The sequence below is a fragment of the Trachypithecus francoisi genome, unplaced genomic scaffold, assembly GCF_009764315.1.
Source record: "Trachypithecus francoisi isolate TF-2019V2 unplaced genomic scaffold, Tfra_2.0 Lachesis_group6, whole genome shotgun sequence".
Classification (NCBI taxonomy): Eukaryota; Metazoa; Chordata; class Mammalia; order Primates; family Cercopithecidae; genus Trachypithecus; species Trachypithecus francoisi.
In genome coordinates this window covers 84,725,344-84,747,487 of record NW_022681471.1, presented here as the reverse complement: position 1 = coordinate 84,747,487, position 22,144 = coordinate 84,725,344, and the positions used below count along the sequence as shown (strand labels likewise).

Sequence of the window (22,144 nt, the reverse complement as noted above, 5' to 3'; positions counted from 1 at the left end):
CCAGCCTGGGCAACAGAGCAAGACTCCGTCTCAAAAAGAAAAGAAAAGAAAAGAAATTTGCTTTGGGGGAGTAGAAATTAACACAGATAATCCTTATGGGAAAGGGGATGTGATCTTGGTGGATACGTTTTTCTGTTTCATAAAAATGTGGTGGTGGTGTTATTTTGTAGGAACTCCTGAGTTTATGGCTCCAGAGATGTATGAAGAACACTATGATGAATCCGTAGATGTTTATGCTTTTGGAATGTGTATGCTGGAAATGGCCACATCGGAGTATCCTTATTCTGAGTGTCAGAATGCAGCTCAAATATACCGGAAAGTAACTAGTGTAGGTATAACTTTTTTCTTTTTACTTTATCAGTTGCCACATTTCATGTTGAAATTAGTTAAGTTTGACTTACTCAAAGCTAATTTTGGTTTAGCTCTAGGTAACAGTGTTAAAATTAACAATTGTAATGCAGCAAGCATTAGATTTATACCATACGACTATGCTTCACTGGAGTCATATAAAATGCTTTGTATTAGTGTCTTTGGGAAAACGTACAGGTATATCATCTATATATATTTGTTCGTAAGGAATTTTTAGTTGTCTGTTAGATGGATCTTATTTTTCAAAGCTGAATAATAGAGACTGACTACATAGTTTCTTCTAGGTCTAAAAGCCTTTTGATGAAAGGGCATTCAAAATATAGTTCAATAGATACAGTATTTGAGTCCCTGCTATGAGTAAATTTTGTGTTAGAAATTGTAAGGAATGTAAAGATGAGTAAGAAGTGTTTGCTACCCTCAAAGAGCTTACATTTTTAATAAGGGAATAATATAAATTCACAAATGACTATAAAATAAGAGGATGAGAGTATAATAAGGGACATAAGGAAGGTAGAAGCAAAGTGTTATGCTTATTCAAAGGAGGACTACTTCATATCCAGTTGGGCAGCTCAAGACAGGCTGTGAAAGATTGTTTCAGGTAGTTTAACATTAGTAGGTACCAGTTTTTAAAATTCTTTTAAAATTAATGTCTTTTTTTTTTTTTTTTTTGAGACACAGTCTGTCACCAGGCTGGAGTGCAGTGGCGGGATCTCGGCTCACTGCAACCTCCACCTCCCCGGTTCAAGCAATTCTCCTGCCTCAGCCTCCCAAGTAGCTGGGACTACAGGCGTGCACCACCACGCCCAGCTAATTTTGTGTTTTTAGTAGAGATGGGGTTTCACCATGTTGGCCAGCATGGTCTTTATCTCTTGACCTTGTGATCCACCACCCACCTCAGCCTCCCAAAGTGCTGGGATTACAGGTGTGAGCCACTGCGCCCGGCCAAAATTAATATCATTTTTAATTGACAAATTGTTATTGTACACATTTAAGGGGTACCATGTGATGTTTTGAGATACACAGACACACACACACAAATGTGGAATGATTAAATCAGGCTAATTAACATATCTGTCACCCCACTTACTATTTTATGTGGTAAGACATTTGAAATTTACTAAGTTATTTTGAAATTTACAGTATATTGTTATTATTATCAACTGTAGTTACCCTGCTGTACAGTAGATCTCAAAACTTACTCCTCCTAACTGCAACTTATACCTTTTGACCGATAGCTCCCCATTTCCTCCCCCACAACTCCCAGTCTCTGGTAACCATCATTCTACACTTCTATGAGTTCATCTTTTTTAGATTCCATGTGCAAATTAGATCATGTTGTATTTGTCTTTCTGTGCTGCTTTATTTCACTTAACATAATGTCTTCTAGGTTCATCCACATTGTCACAAATGATAGAATTTTCTTCTTTTTTAAGGCTGAATCGTATTCCATTGTGTATATATACCATATTTTCTTTATTCAGTCACTGATGAACATTTAGGTCATCCATATCTTGGCTATTGTGTATAGTGATGCAATGAACATAGGCGTGCATGTATCTGTTTGACATACTAATTTCAATTCCTTTGGGTATGTACCAAGAAGTAGAATTGCTATGGTAGTTCTATTTTTTGTTTTTTTGAGGAAATTCCATACCATTTTCCATAACAGCTGTACCATTTATATTCCCATCAACAATGTACAAGGGTTCCTTTTTCTCTGCATCCTCGTCAACACTTATCTTTCATCTTTTTGATAATAGTCATTCTAACAGATGTGAGGAGATACTGTTTTTTAATGCATGCGGTTTACAACATTATTTATTTATTTTTTGAGACCAAATCTCACCTGTCACCTAGGCTGGAGTGCAATGGCACGATCTTGGCTCACTGCATCCTCCATCTCCTGGGTTCAAGTGATTCTCCTGCCTCAGCCTCCCGAGTAGCTGGGATTACAGGCATGCACCACCACGCCTGGCTAATTTTTTGTATCTTTAGTAGAGACGGTGTTTCACCATGTTGACCAGGATGGTCTGAACTCCTGACCTCGTGATCCGCCTACCTTGGCCTCCCAAAGTTCTGGGATCACAGGTGTGAGCCACTGCACCCAGCCACCACATACTTTAATCTTTATCCCCTACGAGATAGGTGCAATCTTCAGTTTACAGATGATGAAACTGAGAATCAGAGGTTGTACCTTGCCCAACTTCCCGCAGCTACTGATAATCGTGGGTTTTCACCCCAAGTCTGTCTGACTCTAGAAGTTTGTGTAAGGAGACAATAAGAAATAAGGCTACAATCCAGAATGTGGACATTCTATAGGACAAATGACCTAGTTTCTCCAACAATACATTTTATAAAAGAAACAGGAAGGGTGGCTTTTATAGAATACAAGACACTTAAGAGTAGTGGTGAGCTGGTAAATGTTTAACACCTGATTCTCTGAAGAAAGAAAGAATGCTGACTTCTAGTATTTGCTGATTTTTGTGGTATAAGTACTCCCACTATGGCTGATTTCAAGTTACCAGTGTGACCTCACTGAATGAAGAGTTGGGAAGAGATGCACTGTTGCACTCATTGTATGTTTATTTCTACCATGCAGATAGAGTAACTAAATAACCTCAAACGCATAAATAATAGTAAACTGTAGTAAAATAGTTAGGGAGTGATGTTTTCAGTTTTTATTACTTTGGCTTTTTTTTGCTTTCCTTTTTTTTTTTTTTAAAAGACAGGGTCTCACTCTGTCACCCAGGCTGAAGTGCAGTGGCATGATCACAGCTCACTGCAGCCTCAACCTCCCAGGCTCAAGTGATCTTCCCACCTCCCCGCCTCAGCCTCCAGAGTAGCTGGGACTACAGGCACGTGCCACCAAACTCGGCTAATTTTTTTGTTTTGTTTTTGTAGAGGCAAGATCTTGCTGTGTTGCGCAGTCTGGTCTTGAATTCCTGGGCTCAAACAGTCCTCCTGCCTCAGCTTCCCAAAATGCTAGGATTATAGGCATGAGCCACTGCACCCAGCCCGATTCAATATATTTCAGTCTTCTAGAATGGCTAGAAGCAAGGAGCAATCAGTAGATACATATGTGTATGTATGTGTATATATGTATATATATGAACATATATACTTATATATTAATCTGTATTGTTTTTATCCTTAAGCAATAATAAAATATTGAGAGCACGTACCTCAAGCTAATATCAGGTTCTAGGAATTCAATAACAAATAAATGAAGTCCAGACAATTCAAAATGTTTTTATAATAAACATATTATAAAAAGCCAACATATTGACTTTCTGAATCTGCTTATTTTATATTCTATTATCTTTTACTTAAGCGTTTTAGATTTAAAAAATAACCCAAGTAAGATCATTGCAGTCATTTAATAGAAAATTCCAAATTAAGCTGGAAGCAAAAAGATACAATGGAAAGAATAATTGTTATGGAATGAGGCAATCTAACATATACTTCTATGCCTGTCACGCTCCCTCAAAGGACACAGAATCAGAAAGCCCAATATTACACAGTAGATAAATCTGATGAAATTAGGAGTTAATTTAGTTCCTAAAATGTAGAAGCTTAAGACAGATGGAAATCTGAATTGTGATATGGCATTTTTTTTTTTTTTTTTTTGAGACGGGGTCTGGCTCTATTGCCCAGGCTGGAGTGCGGTGGCCGGATCTCAGCTCACTGCAAGCTCCGCCTCCCGGGTTTACGCCATTCTCCTGCCTCCGCCTCCCAAGTAGCTGGGACTACAGGCGCCCGCCTCGTCGCCCGGCTAGTTTTTTGTATTCTTAGTAGAGACGGGGTTTCACCGTATTAGCCAGGGTGGTCTCGATCTCCTGACCTTGTGATCCGCCCGTCTCGGCCTCCCAAAGTGCTGGGATTACAGGCTTGAGCCACCGCGCCCGGCCAATATGGCATTTTTAATGACTTTAATATAAAATAATAAAGTCACTATTCAAAAAATAGACGTATTAAGACAGCAACTTAAAGTACAATAAAAAATTAAAAATAAAAATAAATTTTAAAAAATAAATAAATTTGGCCGGGCGCGGTGGCTCAAGCCTGTAATCCTAGCACTTTGGGAGGCCGAGACGGGCGGATCACGAGGTCAGGAGATCGAGACCATCCTGACTAACACGGTGAAACCCCGTCTCTACTAAAACTACAAAAAACTAGCCGGGCGAGGTGGCGGCGCCTGTAGTCCCAGCTACTCGGGAGGCTGAGGCAGGAGAATGGCGTGAACCCGGGAGGCGGAGCTTGCAGTGAGCTGAGATCCGGCCACAGCACTCCAGCCTGGGTGACAGCGCGAGACTCCGTCTCAAAAAAAAAAAAAAAAAAAAAAAAAAATAAATAAATAAATAAATTTAAAAAATTTAAAAAAATGACCTGTTATTCTACCTATGGAAAAAGCCCTCTTTGACCTTCCCACTGGTATATCCATTTCTCAGCTCTGGGTAAATATTGCCTTTCTCTGCTCCTACATAAAACAGTTCAGGAGCTGTAACTTAGAAAATCTAACACAAAATTCTTTTCTATTTATGGCCTTCCAAATACGGGCCAAAACTAAAAACACATTCTAGCCTTATCTCTTTTTCTGAGCTCTTATAGAAATTTTCAAACATACTTGAAAGTAGAATAGCATAAGGAAGCCCCGTGTAATCATCACCAGTTTCAACAACAAACATTTTGTCAACCTTGTTTCAGCTATCTGCCCCCATACATATTGTATCCTGGAATATTTTAAAGCAAATCTCAGGCATCGTGTCATTTCACCCATGAATTTTCCAGTTTACATCTCTAACAGATAAGAACCTTTAAAAAAAAAAAATCGTGTAGCTCAGGCATGATGGCTCATGCCTGTAATCCTAGTACTTTGGGAGCCCCAGGTGGGCAGATTGCTTGAGCCCAGTAGTTCAAGACCAGTCTGGGCAACATGGTGAAACCCCATCTCTACACAAAAATACAAAAAAAAAAAAAAATAGCTGGGTGTGGTGGTGTGTACCTGTAGTCCCAGCTACCAAGGTAGCTGAGGTGAGAGGATTGCCTGAGCCCAGGAAGTCAAGGCTGTAGTGAGCCAAGATCATGCCACTATACTCAAGCCTGGGTGACAGCAAACTCTGTCTCCAAAAAAAAAAAATCATGTAATCATCCCCCCTAAAAAATTCCTTGATATCAAATATCTGAAACCTAGTCCATACTCAAATTTTCAAAATTGTCTAAATGATGCCTTTTTACAGTTGGTTTGTTCAAATCAGGATCCAAACAGGGTCCATAGGGTAGGGTGTGCATGAGCTGGCTCATAACCAGCTCACAAATGCTATTACGTTTTCAGAAATTCTGCAATCCAATTGTTAAACATGGCCATTTAAAATAAAACTAAATTATAAAAGTTTGCAATTAAATTACATTAAAAGCCAGGTAGGCTGGGCACAGTGGCCCACACCTGTAATCCCAGTACCTTGGGAGGCCGAGGTGGGCAGATCACCTGAGGTCAGGAGTTTGAGACCAGCATGGCAAAACCACATCTTATTAAAAAAAAAAAAAAAAAACAAAACTAGCCAGGTGTGGAGGTACATGCCTATAATCCCAGTTACTTGGGAGGCTGAAACATGAGAATCGCTTGAACCCAGGAGGCAGTGGTTGCAGTGAGCTGAGATCATACCACTGCACTCTAGCCTGGGTGACAGAGTGAGACTCTGTCTCAAAAACAAAACAAAATATATGTCTCAAAAACAAAACAAACAAACAATTATATATATATAGAGAGAGAGAGAGAGAGAATTGGAATATAGAGAAGCCTTTATTTTGAATTTTCAAAAGTTTTTAAAACTACCATTAATTATTTTCTGATTTCAAAAAAATATTTGTTTATGGCTGGGCGCCGTGGCTTACGCCTGTAATCCCAGCACTTTGGGAGGCTGAGGCAGGCGGATTGCCTGAGATCGGGAGTTCGAGACCAGTCAGGTCAACATGGTGAAATCCCATCTCTACTAAAAATACAGAAAAATTAGCTGGGCGTGGTTGTGTGCACCTATAATCCCAGCTACTCAGGAGGCTGAGACGGGAATTGCTTGAACCAGGGAGGTGGGAAGTTGCAGTGAGCCAAGATCACGCTGCTGCACTCCATCCTGGGTGACACAGTGAGACTCCATCTCAAAAAAATAATAATAATAAACTTGTTTATTATATTTTGTTAATTGGGATTATACTATATGTAGATTTTGGGATCCTATTATTCCCTACTTAATAGTACATTATGATAATTTCCATGTCATTAATTATTCTGAGAACATTTTTAATTTCTGTATATTGTCATGTATACCTGCAGGTCTAGATTTGAAAAACATACTATATATAACATAATATGTGTAACTTTGCCTCTGTTGTCAGAGGTTTAGATTATTTACAGTTTTTTACTGTTATTTGTAGACAACATCCTTGCCAAAAGGTTATTAAACTTATGTTCTATGTATATATACATATATATTTACAAATACTTCATTTAAAATTTGACTATGGTTTAGTGATGAAAATAATGTTTAATAAATGTCATGTTGACTTGGGCTTTCAGTTGCATCATTTGTTACTAGAAACCATTTTTTTCTCCTAGGGCATAAAACCAGCCAGCTTCAATAAAGTCACTGATCCTGAAGTCAAAGAAATCATTGAAGGATGTATTCGTCAAAACAAATCTGAAAGGTTGGTGCAATTGTAGCAAAATGACATAACTGAAAGATGCATTTTTCTCTTATCTTGCATTGGGTCGTTTTCTGACCTTTCAGTCATACTGAGTTTGACTTTTGAGTAGAAGCCAAACCATACTCTAGATTGAATTGTGTCAGTGCATGTTGTTTACCATTTTAGACTTGGATATCATGTGCTGAATTTTTCTTGAACTGACATTTGGGTTGTGTTTGTGTGTGTGTGTGCCTTTGACAAGCTTTCATCACCTTCAGCCATCAGCTTAACAGTCAGTAGGCCCTCACAGGTTAATTTGCTTCTAACAGTTGAGAGTGGACAAAGTTTTAAAAATTTGATTCTATATCCTTAGTGTCACGGTAATGATAAAGCTAATATGGATAGAAGAAATATGTATTCAAGAAACCGTATTCCACATTTATTTGTGTCACAATTTGCCTTATAGACAACTCCCATTACTCTTAGCTTTTGCCTCCCTTTAGGTTTTATTTCTTATTTTATTTTAAATTTATTATTATTATTTTGAGACGGAGTTTCACTCTGTTACCCAGGCTGAAGTGTAGTGGTACGATCTTGACCCACTGCAACCTATGCCTCCCGGGTTCCAGTGATTCTCCTGCCTCAGCCTCCTGAGTAGCTGGGATTGCAGGTGCATGCCATCATACCTGGCTAATTTTTGTATTTTTAGTAGAGACGGGGTTTTACCACGTTGGCCAGGCTGATCTCCAACTCCTGGCCTCAAGTGATCCACCCGTCTCAGCCTCCCAAAGTGCTGTCATTACAGGCGTGAACCACTGCGCCCGGCCTGCCACCCTTTAGTTTCAGCTTTGGACAGTTGCTGACTTTAAATTGGTAGGTTTGTCTTTTGATTTTTACTTCGTTAGTTAGTAGTAAAGATGATATATCCTTAGTAGAAATTTTCATGGGATTATTGGCCATTTATTTATCTTTGCAGAAATATCTATTCAACTCTTTTGCCCATTTTTAATTGGCTTGTTTGGTTTTTTGTTGTTGAGATAGGAGCTTAGGCATGCTTTTAAACATGAGGCTAAAAACACTATGTAGAAGTAGCTGTTTTAGTTCGGATTCTGATTGTTGTTTGTACAGCCTTTAAATATGTTCTATTACCAAAGAGCATTGGAGTATTGAAAAGGATTTATAGCATATTAGTATACTGGAAAAAGCACAGGCTTCATCATCAGACTTAAAGTCAAATCTGGACTCACACTTAGCCTGTGTGACCTTGAGCCAAGTTAGTAATTACATAAAACAAGTATTATTTTGATGACTAAAAGGATAATAGGCTGAGGGTGGTGGCTTACCCCTGTAATCCTAGTGCTTTGGGAGGCCGAGGCAGGAGGATCACTTGAGGCCAGGAGTTCAAGAACAGCCTGGGAAGCAAAATGAGACCCTTGTCTCTACAAAATATTAAAATGAGAAAATTAGCCAGGCATAGTGGCACACGCCTATAGTCCCAGCCCCTGGGGAGGCTGAAGTGGAAGGATTGCTTGAGCCCAGGAGTTGGAGGCTACAATGAACTATGATTGTACTCTAGCCTGGATGACAGAGTAAGACCTTGTCTTAAAAACTAACAGGCTGGGTGCGGTGGCTCACACCTGTAATACCAGCACTTTGGGAGGCTGAGGCGGACAGATCACTTGAGGTCAGGAGTTTGAGACTAGCCTGGCCAACATGGTGAAACCCCAGCTCTACAAGAAATACAAAAATTAGCTGGGTGTGGTGGTGGGTGCCTATAATCCCAGCTACTCTGGGGGCTGAGGCAGGAGAATTGCTTGAACCTGGGAGGTGGAGGTTGCAGTGAGCCGAGATCTTGCGACTGCACTCCAGCCTGGGCAACAGAGTGAGACTCCATCCCAAAACAAGCAAGCAAACAAGCAAACTAATAAACCAAAATAATGTTACTGTAAATAATAAAAATTTTACAGTAAAAATTCACTATAAAACAGTAAAAATTTTTATTGGGAGGCAGAGGGCTTTACTTGGTTGTGCCTCCTTAAACACATTTCACTTTAGTCTTAGGGACGGGCACAGTGGCTCACGCCTGAGGCTGAGGTGGGTAGATCACAAAATCAAGAGATTGAGACCATCCTGGCCAACATGGTGAAACCACGTTTCTACTAAAAAATACAAAAATTAGCTGGGTGTGGTGGCACACACCTGTAGTCCCAGCTACTTGGGAGGCTGAGGCAGGAAAATCACTTGAACCCGGGAGGTAGAGTTTCCAGTGAGCTAAGATCACGTGACTGCACTCCGTCTCAAACACACACACACACACACACACACACATCTTGCGTTAGTCTTAAAAGTAATTCATTTGAGCAGCTTTATCTTTTTAAAAAAATCAACTTTATATGGAATGATGGCTTGTTCTATTTATGACACTGTCTTAGTTAAGTATTTGTCACTTGGTCACTAAAAATGTAGGGGGTTGAAAATCCTCAACTTACAGGATATCATGCTGTGTATATACTTTTTCTGTTTAAGTAGTATAGGAAGAGGTCTCTGTAGACATTATGCAGTATATCAGTTTCAGCTCTCCCTGACCTGTAATACAGAGAGTTTCAATATTATGTATCTGTTTTAAAAGTTAGTAAAAGAAAACTAAATTAACTTATCCAGCTTGTAAACAAATCTTTTGAAGCTATGTCCTTTGTTTCTCTTCAGAGATGGTTAATCCCTAATACTAGGCTAGGGTTGTATCCATTATGTGTATACTCTGGTCTAAAACCAGAGTTAAGTACGAAAACCACTGGACTTTGCTGAACCACATTAGCTTCACCCATGGCATTCTGTAAAGTACACTGACTAGATTATTGGTGGAGACAGTGACTTCTATTTATAACATTCGTAAAAAGAGTTTGAATTTTTAATGTACTTTAGAGTTTATAAATCTGCAAGAGTTTTTGGTTCCCTTTGCTGAGAATCTACTGTTTGAGTCTGAGTAACTTAAGCCAGTGGCTTAGGGAAATTTGCCTAACATGTACTAAGCTACTCCTCCAGTTCTCACTAGGCATGATTTTGTGTATGTTAAACTTTGTTATTTAGATGTATTACTGGTTAATAATTCGTTTTTAATTGAAGTCACTCCGTATGCATGTTAGTTGGGATTTCTTTGCATCCCTGGTAATAAGTTAGATATAAGATTTTTTGCTGTTTTTGCTTCCACAGGATCTGTTAAAGAAAGATATGTGGTTTTTATAACAAGGCAGATTAATGATTAAATTGATAGAAAATTTCAAATAAGTTTTTTGCTTTTATACAATTAATTTTTAGTAATTAAGGGTCTACATCTTGCTATGATTGGAAGAACTGATAATGAGATATGTGTTTCGTTTATTAGGTTGTCTATCAGGGACCTATTAAACCATGCATTTTTTGCTGAGGATACAGGACTGAGGGTGGAGTTAGCAGAAGAAGATGATTGCTCAAATTCATCCCTGGCTTTAAGACTCTGGGTTGAAGACCCTAAAAAATTGAAAGGCAAACACAAAGACAATGAAGCTATTGAATTTAGTTTCAATTTAGAAACAGATACACCTGAGGAAGTAGCATATGAAATGGTAAGTTAATCATACCACTATTCCCCTCACCTCTTATTTTATCAGGGTTCATTCCTTTCTCCTTTTCATTGCTTTCTTTCCTCTCATTTTCTCCTTTTTTTTTTTTTTTTTTTTTTTTTGAGACGGAGTCTCACTCTGTCACCTAGGCTGGAGTGCAGTGGCGCGATCTCGGCTCACTGCAAGCTCCGCTTCCTGGGTTCACGCCATTCTCCTGCATCAGCCTCCCAAGTAGCTGGAACTACAGGTGCCTGCCACCATGCCCGGCTAATTTTTTGTATTTTTAGTAGAGACGGGGTTTCACCGTGTTAGCCAGGCTGGTCTTGAACTCCTGACCTTGTGATCCACCTGCCTCGGCCTCCCAAAGTGCTGGGATTACAGGCGTGAGCCACTGAGCCCAGCCTTCTCCTTTTTTCTTTAAATTGTTATGTGGTTGTGAACTCTATCACTATGACAGAGTACAATTAAATTTGTATGTAGAGTGTAAAGAATAATAAAGCTCTACATTTATTAAGAAATAGAACATTACCATTAACTTAAAAGCCATCTGAGTGCCTCTCTCATTTGCATTTTCCTCCCTCATCACCATGAGTAATATCTACCTAGACTTTTTTGTTTTGTTTTGAAATGGAGTCTCGCTCTGTCGCCCAGGTTGGAGTGTGGTGGCACAATCTCGGCTCACCGCGACCTCCGCCGCCCGGGTTCAAGCAATTCTCCTGTCTCAGTCTCCCGAGTTGCTGGGATTACAGGCGCCTGCCACCACTCCCAGCGGAGATGTGGTTTTACCATGTTAGCCATGTTAGCCAGGCTGGTCTCCAACTCCTAACCTCAAGTGATCCTTTCCCCTCGGCTTCCCAAAGTGTTGGGATTACAGGTGTGAGCCACTGTGCCTGGCCCTCTACCCAGAGTTTTGTGTTACTCATTTCTTTGTTTTTCATCATAGTTTACCTATGTAATGTATTGTTTTGTTTTGAAAACCGAATGGCAAGCATGCACCTAGCTGGTGGGAAGGGACAGTATTGGTACAATTAGGTGAAGAGTCCCGGAAGAGGATAAGCTGAAGAGAATTTCTCAGTCATAGCGAGTGTGGCTTCAGTTTCCCTAAGAGTTTACAAGAGCTACTTCTGGGGAAGTCAGAGGGTAAGGTTCTAAATGAGGCCAGGAAAATACACCCATGCCTCAGCATAGTCAGGGCACCGGCAGGGCTATTGTGCAGACCAGAAATTAGTTATCTGGTTACCATATGGTTTGATGGGAAGTGGGCCACTCTGACTCTTTGCTTCCAGTCTCTCTGTGACCAGCCCCCACCCTCAATAGATCACAGCAGGCAACTTCTGTGGGGTGAAATGCATGTCCACACCTGCTCCAGGCAGCTGCAGTGCTGGTAGGAGGGTGTGCAGGAGCCGCAGCAGTATGTACTCAAAACCAGCTGAGTGTAGACCGTCTGAGCCAGGCTCACCTGGGCATTCTGACCTCAGGTTAAAAAGAAGGATGGGGCAATGACAGTGGGAACTTGGAAATGATAACCTTTAACATGTCTTTCTGATCATACTGTTCTAAACTGGAATGATTATTTTGGACATCTGGTACACAACTATCACCCTGGCACTTCCTATTACCACCTTCCTAGACTTCTCTGCTTCACTCCTATGTTTAATTTTGAATTTCCTAAATTCCATGTCTTCAGGGGACATGGGAATGGTTGGATCCACTTTCAGCTCCTGGAAGCCACTCTTCAGTCCTTTCACATGTCTCCACCCCATCTTCAAAGCCAGCAATGGCATATTGAATCCTTCTAGTGTCAGCAGCTGGTAAAAGATTCACTGAGATAATCTCCCTAGATTAAGGCCAATTGTGCTATATATTGTAGCAAACACAGTGATGGGAGTGATATATGCACAGGTTTGGGGATTAAGAGGGAGCATCTTAAAGCAGATTGCAGGACTGAGAATGATATGTCATGGTACCTCCTCAAATGATCTTCTCTACTGTTCAGCTTTGTTCCTCTGAGATGAGAAGGCAGAACCTTTTCTTCTTTTCTCACTCCTCTAATGCTTAGTAAGACGTAGTACTTTGCTGTTAGCATACTTGCCTCTGCCTAGAATGTTGGTCTCCACTCCAAACTTCTGCACATCCGTCAATAGTGTGCACGTTCCTTTTTTGGCTTTAATTCAGGTCAGAATTTACCTTCCAGGCTGGATGCGGTGGCTCATGCCTGTCATCCCAGCATTTTGGGGAGGCCGAGGTGAGAGGATTGCTTGAACCCAGGAGTTCAAGACCAAAGCCCGAGCAATATAGGGAGACCCCGTCTCTACAAAAAATTAAAAATTAGCCAGGTGTGGTGGTGCATGCCTGTGATCCCAGCTACTCGGGAGGCTGAGGTGAGAGGATCACTTGAGCCTAGGAGGTCGAGGCTGCATTGACCTATCATGGTACCACTGCATTCTAGCCTGGGCAACAGAGTGAGACCCTGTCTCTCAGAAACAAATCAAATAAAATAGAATTCTTCTGTGAAAACACTTACTCTGTTACCTCCAGAGATGCAATGTGCTCCTACTTAAAGACTTTTACAGCAGCTCATTTCAAGTTAAGTCATGTCCATTTCACACCACCCGATAGCGTGCTCATACAGGACAAAGGACCAACTTAGTCACCTGTATCTGGGGCCTAGTACTGCGCATATTGTAGACACTTAATGTTGCTGAATGAGGAAACCTTTTTAATCCTTCAAAAAACGTAATGGCAGTTCTAAATTACCTGTGATAAGACTGCATATTCTGAAACATCAAGTTTTGTTTGTTTTTGTTTAAAGCTTGAATTATTTTAACAATGCTTGGTAATACTATTGATATTTCTCATGCCAATTAGAGGCTCTGGCATTTATGTATGTCTTTGTTTAAGAGAGAATATAGAAACAGATTAACTGTTAATTTGGAATTTGGGGGCATAAAATAACTGCTAGTGAAAAAAAAAAGAAAAAGTTAAAATTGGCCAGGCGTGGTGGCTCATGCTTGTAATCCTAGCACTTTGGGAGGCTGAGGCAGTGGATCACGAGGTAAGGAATTCAAGACCAGCCTAGGCAACACAGTGAAACCCCATCTCTACTAAAAATACAAAAAAATTAGCTGGGCGTGGTGGCGGGCACCTGTAATCCCAGCTACTTGGGAGGCCGAGGCAGGAGAATCACTTGAACCCGGAAGGCAGAGTTGTGGTGAGCCGAGATCGTGTCACTGCACTCCAGCCTGGGTGACAGAGCTAGACTCTGTCTCAAAAAAAAAAAAAAGTTAAAATCTTAAATGTTAAAGAAGTAGTTTTTGCTTAATGTGTTTTGTTTGTAGGTCAAGTCTGGGTTCTTCCATGAAAGTGATTCCAAAGCTGTTGCTAAATCCATTAGAGACCGGGTGACACCGATAAAGAAGACAAGAGAGAAGAAGCCTGCTGGCTGTTTGGAAGAACGCAGGGATTCTCAGTGCAAGTCTATGGGGAATGTATTCCCTCAGCCCCAGAATACAACTTTGCCCCCTGCTCCCGCTCAGCAAACTGGGGCTGAATGTGAAGAAACTGAAGTTGATCAACATGTTAGACAACAGCTTCTACAAAGAAAACCACAGCAGCACTGCTCCTTTGTTGCAGGTAACACAGTTACAGCTCGTAAAAGCAAACACATGTGCAATTATATTCCCTAATCTTTATTTATTTTGAAGGGCAGTGGTCAATGGCCTATTCTGTTTCTTTTCCTTTTTGTGTATTTGCTTGTCTTTAAATAGCACTTCTGTGTTTTTCAGAGCATTCTGTTATCTATCATTTTATCAAGCCTTTAGAAAACCCCCGAAATAGACAAGCCAGCTAGTTTCCTTATTTTAAAATTAAGAAACTGTTCTGTTAAGTGATTCTTCTAAGGTGCTAGTTGCAGAAGGATTATAATCTAGCATGTGGTTTTGTTTGGTGTATAAATAAGATGACCTTATTATCATTTTTGAGGGTCTAACATAAATCTTTTTTTTTTTTTTTTTGAGACAGGGTCTTGTTCTGTCACCCACGCTGGAGTGCAGTGGTGCGATCATGACTCACTGCAGCCTCAACCTCCCCAGGCTCAAGTGATCCTCCCACCTCAGCCACCTGAGTAGCTGGGACTACAAGTGCATGCCACTACACCTGGCTAATTTTTGTATTTTCTTTTGGTAGAGATGGGGTTTCACCATATTGGCCAGGCTGGTCTCAAACTCCTGGGCTCAAGCCATCTGCCCGCCTCAGCCTCCCAAAGTGTTGGGTTTGTAGGCATGAGCCACCACGCCCAGCCACATAAATCTTTTAATAAAGAAAATTTAGAACTAAAGATAAAATTTATTCCTCAAGAAGGTTCAAGTATAACATTAACACAATTCCTCTAATTTTCTGCTGTCATGCATTTTCTTTTCCAGAAGAACATAGTATTTGCATAGTAATAACCTATTGTTCTACAAAGACAGTATTCTAGGTTATAGGAGAAAGAGAATATGACATATTTTACTGAAATCCTTATGTCAAGTGTAGATTAGTTAGGGATATACGTGACATGGCCAGCAAATGGAGTTGATTTTTATCTGATTCTCTGTTTTTAGGTTTGCTTTACTAAGAAAATTTTAGTTATACCACAATGTCAACATTTCATTGCTTGATAAGAGTTTACAGCTGGTTTTTGATTAATGCTGTAGTGTAAATATTTTATTTGAAGCTATGTCAGGTTCTCAGAGTAAAAAAGCTGTTAAAGAAACACCATTACCTATACCATTTGGACATTTTGTGCTTCAAGTTTTCCCTTCTACCTGTTACTTATTTTCTTTGTTATAGGTGACAATTTGTCTGAGGCAGGAGCTGCATCAGTTATACATTCAGATACTTCAAGTCAGCCCAGTGTAGCCTATTCCTCAAATCAAACGATGGGCTCTCAAATGGTTTCTAACATCCCGCAGGCTGAAATAAATGTCCCAGGACAAATTTATTCATCTCAGCAACTAGTAGGACATTACCAGCAAGTTTCAGGGGTGAGGTGAACTGTTATATTTTTAATATATAATCAATGTACTTACTGTAAATGGGAAAGTTTATCTTTAATCTTTTTTTCCCCTTATTTTAACAGTTACAGAAGCAGCCAAAGCTGACTCAGCCGCAGATTTTGCCTTTGGTACAAGGTCAGTCCACTGTTTTACCTGTACATGTGCTTGGACCAACAGTTGTTTCACAACCCCAGGTTTCCCCATTAACTGTTCAGAAGGTCCCACAGATAAAGGTAAGACACATTTTAGAGGTTCTGTATTCATTTAAATAAATTTAATACTGCCTAGATTTTCTGACAGGCAAAGGTTCTCTTTTATACATTCATTATAGTTTAGAGAAAGGTCACCAAAAGCTAAACGTTGTTTATGCTTTCCTTCACCCAAGACATTCCTCTTTTTGTGTGTGTGTGTGTGTGACGGAGTTTCACTCTTGCTGCCCAGGCTGGAGTGCAATGGTGCAATCTCGGCTCACTGCCTCCACCTCCGAGGTTCAAGCGATTCTCCTGCCTCAGCCTTCCAAGTAGCTGGGATTACAGGCATTAGCCACCATGCCCAGCTAATTTTTTGTATTTTTAGTAGAAACAGGGTTTCTCCATGTTGGTCAGGCTGGTCTCAAACTCCCGACCTCAGGTGATCGCCTGCCTTGGCCTCCCAGAGTGCTAGGATTACAGGCATGAGCCACAGCACCCGGCCCAAGACATTCCTCTTAATGTGCCTAACATTGTGTAACTAGAATCTTGAGATACTGCTTGTATAATTGGAAAAGAAACAGAGAACTCAGTATATGTGAACAAAAGATTTATTTAGGACTGATCTCTTCCTCTTATTAATGATTATTTGTTCTTTGTATTAAACTTTTCCAGCCTGATTTGAACATGGAGGGATGTATGTTGCAGTTCATTAGAAATAGTATTTCATAGATTTTCATAATTTTTAGCATGTTCATCTAAACTCTTGTTTTGGTTCATGTTTATTTCTGTAGGAGAAATAAGAAGTGTTTTTGTCTTTCATACTCTTAAAGTCAGCATTATTCATTTCTGACAATGAGTTAACAGTCTTTGTGTGAGTTTATATATTAAGACTGTATCCTGGTTCCCTAGGTTATGGATTCTGGATGCATGGTTGCATTTTTCTTTGCCATTACCCCGTTTTCTCCCCTCACCTCCCACTATACCTTGCATTTGTCTTCCCTCTCTAGGAGTGAGATGATCTGATAGCTACTAGCTAACAGAGAATGCCTGGTTTAGCTAGCTGCTGGTGCATCTTTTAAGAGATTAGTATATTATCAGTTCATCATCAGACTTTTAATGATTACCACCTTCTGGGGATATGAAATAAAATAAACATGATCCTTGCCCTCAAAGAGCTCAGTCTTATAGGGGAAAGCATGCATGTACTTGACAAATGCCAGATGCATTTAAAATCTTCTAGGGGTAGATTTGATTTGATGTAGTTGAAGGTGCCAGATATTTGGCTAGTATTTATAAGTGATATGGTGCCTATTTGTAATTGAGCTCATGTGGGAGTTTGATTTGCCTCTTTCTAATCCTATAATGCAAAGTGTGTTGAATGGGTGTTTAAATTTAACTTAGGTTCAATTTACATAAGCATACAGGTATGTGTATTTTAAAATGTGTTCCAAAAATTTAATTATCAAAGTGTTATTTGCTTATTTTAAAATAAAGCCCATAAAGTTATGAAAAAGAAAGTGAAAAATTACTTGTTATTTCTCCAGCTAGTGACAGCTCATTGTTTTTTTGTTTTGTTTTGTTTTGTTTTTTTGAGATGGAGTCTCACTCCGTCGCCCAGGATGGAGTGCAGTGGCGCGATCTCGGCTCACTGCCACCTCCGCCTCCCAGGTTCAAGCGATTCTTCTGCCTCAGCCTCTCGAGTGCTGGGACTACAGGCACGTGCCACTATACCCAGCTAATTTTTTGTATTTTTAGTAGAGACAGGGTTTCACCGTGTTAGCCAGGATGGTCTTGATCTCCTGACCTCGTGATCCGCCCGCCTCGGCCTCCCAAAGTGCTGGGATTACAGGCGTGAGCCACCGCGCCCGGCCGACAACTTATTGTTTATGTTTGAGGTATAGCCTTTAGATTTATCTTTTTTTCTGTGTACACATGTATAACTTTGTTTATATATATACGTGTATATCACATACATAACGATTTTTTGTAGCCTGCCCTTTTCACCTAATATATAGAAGCCACATAAGCAAGAACTTTGATTATATGGGTCTTTTTATGAGCATGGTACCCCAAATTCTAGGAATTATTGCAGCCAAATCGGTATTTATTTCTGCCAACTCTCTCCTTTCTTCTTGAGAGAGTATCTATATTCATTTTAGGAATGATACTGAAATCCTTTGAGCTTTCTCATGGGACTTCCACTGTCAGGTGTGTGACGATGTCAGATTCGGATACTCAGAATCTCTGCCAGGGTTTGAATGAGTTACACAGTAAATGCAATAAATAAGAAACCATGAGTGTTACACTGCTGTGACTGATCTCAACCCCTTAGTGTATTCAGTTAACTAGCATTTACTCATGGTATTAGGATTTTTATAGGACTAATGCTATACCTAGCACCTTTTTGATAATTTGCTGAAATTTTTGGAATATAGCATTATTTTCTCTATCAGTATGTCTGGGAAAGTCCCATTAAAATGGGCATAGTATATGCATTTATAATTTGAATTCTCCTTGTACGTGTAGCTGGCCTTTGGAGCAGTTAGAAAAACTTTAGCCCAACCTATGACTTTAGACTTGTCAGTTACTGGAGTTCCACAACCAATCCTTTCTTTCTTTTTTTTTTAGACAGAGTCTCGCTCTGTCACCCAGGCTGGAGTGAAGTGGTGTGATCTCAGCTCACTGCAACCTCTGCCCCCTGGGTTCAAGCGATTCTCCCACCTCAGCCTCCCGAGTAGCTAGGACTACAGGAGCACACCAGCATGCCCAGCCAATTTTTGTATTTTTAGTAGAGATGGGGTTTTGTCATGTTGGCCAGGCTGGTCTTGAACTCCTGGCCTCAAGACATCTGCCCGTCTTGGCCTCCCAAAATGCTGGGATTACAGGTGTGAGCCACCATTCCCAGCCACAACCAATTCTTTCTGCAGTTTCTCCTCAGATATTATCTGCTTCACAGATGACTTCCCAGCATCCAACAGTTGGTCTTCAACTTGAGTGTGATCCTAGAAGTGGGAATTAGGCATTAACCAAAGCACCAGCTGCCAGTCAAACTTCTAGTTTCTTACCGGTTAATCACCCTCAAGCTTTGTTGAATCATTCTTCTGTCCAACATGTGAGCAGTGCACAGAATGCTGCTGGTACAGCTCAGCTCCTTTCTAATTCCATTGGGGGGCATTCTTCCCAAAAGATACATTCAGTATCACAGCCATACCCATCGGAAGTCTCTAACTTCAGATTCTTCAATGTCACAAAGCCAGACTGTGCATTTGAAGGAGCATTGTTTCCAAGCCTCTATTCAGCAATAGTCATTAATTTTACAACCTAAGATTTTGGCATCTCCACAGAAAAATTTTCAGCAGGATTATATTCTGCAAGAGTCTGAAGCTCTTGCAAGTCAGCAACAGCCAAAGGGTGGTATTGAAAATGTGATTCAGTCCCTGGAACAGCCTTCTTATTCTGTTCAACACACTTATCCAGGGCCACCTGCAGAATTATCATCCTTCCCATTGAAGGCTCCTGAGCATCTGCCCTTTGTGATATGTCCCCAGGAACAAACTTCTTACTCATCACAGCCAACTTACTCAATTCAGGCTCCATAAACAGCCTGTTTATTCACTGCCAACTTACTCAAAACAGGCTGCATAAACAGCCTGTTTATTCACTGCCAGTCCTGGAGCATCCTCTTTACACTGTACAACCACCGAGATCACAGCCAGCCTATTCTATGCAGACTTCTTATCCAGTCCCAGCTGCAGTACAGCCCTCATATTTGGCAAAGACTCACGTGCAGCCTGCTTATCTAGTGCAACCTCTGCTTCAGTCCCTTTTTCCAGACTAGGCAGCATATGCAATCCAGGCAGCTTACCTCGTGCAACCTATGGAACAGCCTGCTTATCAGGCACTGTCTCTTGAGCATGTATCTTATTTAGGACAAACTGCTTACACCATCCAGACAGCTGAACATGCAACCTTCATAACCCAGCAGGCATATACAATAAGCCCTCCTGATAGCAAGCAAGTACACATGACAGACAAACTCTGCAGATCAGAAGTTATACTCTGTACCACCATTTGTAGCACAGACTTTTGAGCAACAAGCCTGTTTAACACAACCCCAAGGTAGTTCTTCTTCAACATTGGAACAAAGGATGTATTTAACACCAACCTTAGATACACGGACACATTCTACTGAGCCTTTATGTAATATCCAGCTTTCAGCGACTCTATCCCAAGCAGATGTCAGTTTTGGACACCAGGAGCTAAAAGCTCAGGCCCAGTCAACTAGCATTATATCTCAGAGGGCAGTGGAAGGACAGCTTCAAAACCCTGAGCAGGTGTCCTTCATTCAGCAGGCCTCTTCACAGGCACAGATGTAGCCCCCACATTTCTCAGCACAGTTTTCCCAATCACATCTAGCACCAAGCCAGGTTTCTCACTTAGCTTTCATTCAGCAGCAGGAGATGACTCATTCATCTCATAGACAAGCACAGGAAACCCATCAGTTGTCTACTCAGGAAGGTCCCATAAATCAACAGCAATCTTTGTTTAGTCAACATGCTGCTGTCCAGCAGCAGGTACCTCATTCACAGGCACCTAAGCAAGTTCAGCCGTTACCAGGTATTCCAAACACCATTACAAACATGGTCCAGATTATACATCCATTGCAAGAACAGTTGCAACTGGCAGCCCTGGAACAACAATATATAATACAGCCTTTAGAGTAGCCTCAAGTACTTCAGGCACTAGACAACAGTCAGACTTTTCCCCTACAGAAAAACCTAGCACAATACCAGCCAGCATACATCCAGCAGCAGTCTGCTGACCAGCCGCAGTGGTAGCCATCTTACAGCTTAGCACCTGTTTCTGGGTCATCAGAGCCACAATTACAACAGCAGACCCTCTATCAAAGCTCTGGGATAGCCCTTCCAAATCAGCAACCTTCAGTTCATCTCCTGACACTTAGCATTCTGGTAGACGCTTCCACTGCTTTTCAGAGCATTTCTGTGTTACACACACAGCAGCATTTACAAGGCCAAGAAATTCCAAAGGTAAATCCTTGTGGGGGAAAATGAGGATGATTGTGATTTTTCTGTGATATTTAAGGGTCAGGATGATAGTCAACTATAACAGATATAGCACTTCAGTGGGAGTCACAGTCCGTTTTCCTTACTTACTGGTGACCTTGATCAGGTCTTTTCTAAATGTTCTCATCTGTAAAGTGAAGGGATTAGACCAGATGACTACAATTAAAAAAAAAAAATTTGAGGACCTACTTAGGATGTAACAGTGAATAAAATACAAAAACCCCTTCTGTCATTGAGGTTTGTTGTCTAATGGGGAAAGATTGTCAATAACCATTATAAAAAGGAAATTATATAGTACAAGGTGCTTTGGGGAAAATGTAGAGCAGGAAAAGGAGGAAAGTGGGTGGCAGTTTTAAGGAAGATGGCCATCAGAGTAGGTCTCATTGAGAAGATAACATTTGAGCAGACACTTCAAGGAAGTGAGGGAGTCAGTAATGTATATTTCAGACAGAGGGAATTACAGGTGCAAAGGCCCTAAGGGAGAAGTTTGTCTGGCATGTTTGGAAAACAGCAAGGAGGCAAGTGTAGCTTTCCAAGATCCTTTAGTCCTAAAACGTTTGGAACCTATGGTTCTCTTATTCTACATTTATAATAAAGCATTTGCCTTTGTGAGATAATACTGTTGAGTGATTCTTATTGCCAAATACTATTCCAAAGACATTACATGTACATCCTCACACCAACCCTAGGCATCCCATTATTTATAAAATCTCCTCTTCATCAATAAATTATAAATTTATAATGGATTTCAGTATGTGTGTGCTGACTCCTAACAGGACTGAGCGAGAATAAATAAAGATCTTTGCAGCTGAAGTTTCTTCAGACAGGGGCATGCTATTCTGGGATTTATGATTTTAGATTAAGGGGTTTAACCATTTTTTCTTCTTCCTTTTTTTTTGTTTTTGTTTTTGTTTTCCTGCACTACACAGATGTAATTAACAAAGTATTTTGGATTTTAATGTTCATTCTGTGGGCAGATTGCATGTGTTGTATCTTTCCTTACCTAATTAAAAGTTTTCCCCAACATCTTACTAAGAAAAATTTCAAATATAAAGAATATTGGAAAAAATTGTAGCAGTGAAAAATTACTTGTTATTTCTCCAGCTAGAGACAACTTACTGTTTTTTGTTTTGTTTTGTTTTGTTTTTTTGAGATGGAGTCTCACTCTTTCGCCTAGGGTGGAATGC

The 22,144-nt window shown here is 40.4% G+C and overlaps 1 protein-coding gene across 1 annotated transcript in view; it reads left to right on the top strand.

Annotated features, from left to right (window-relative positions):
* Nucleotides 1-22,144, top strand: part of WNK3 (WNK lysine deficient protein kinase 3) — a 139,335-nt gene that overhangs the window by 26,511 nt on the left and 90,680 nt on the right. Inside the window, 6 exon segments of the mRNA XM_033201210.1 lie at nucleotides 171-328; nucleotides 6,980-7,068; nucleotides 10,430-10,649; nucleotides 13,985-14,279; nucleotides 15,477-15,670; nucleotides 15,766-15,915. Coding sequence (XP_033057101.1) covers nucleotides 171-328; nucleotides 6,980-7,068; nucleotides 10,430-10,649; nucleotides 13,985-14,279; nucleotides 15,477-15,670; nucleotides 15,766-15,915 — 1,106 coding nt within the window.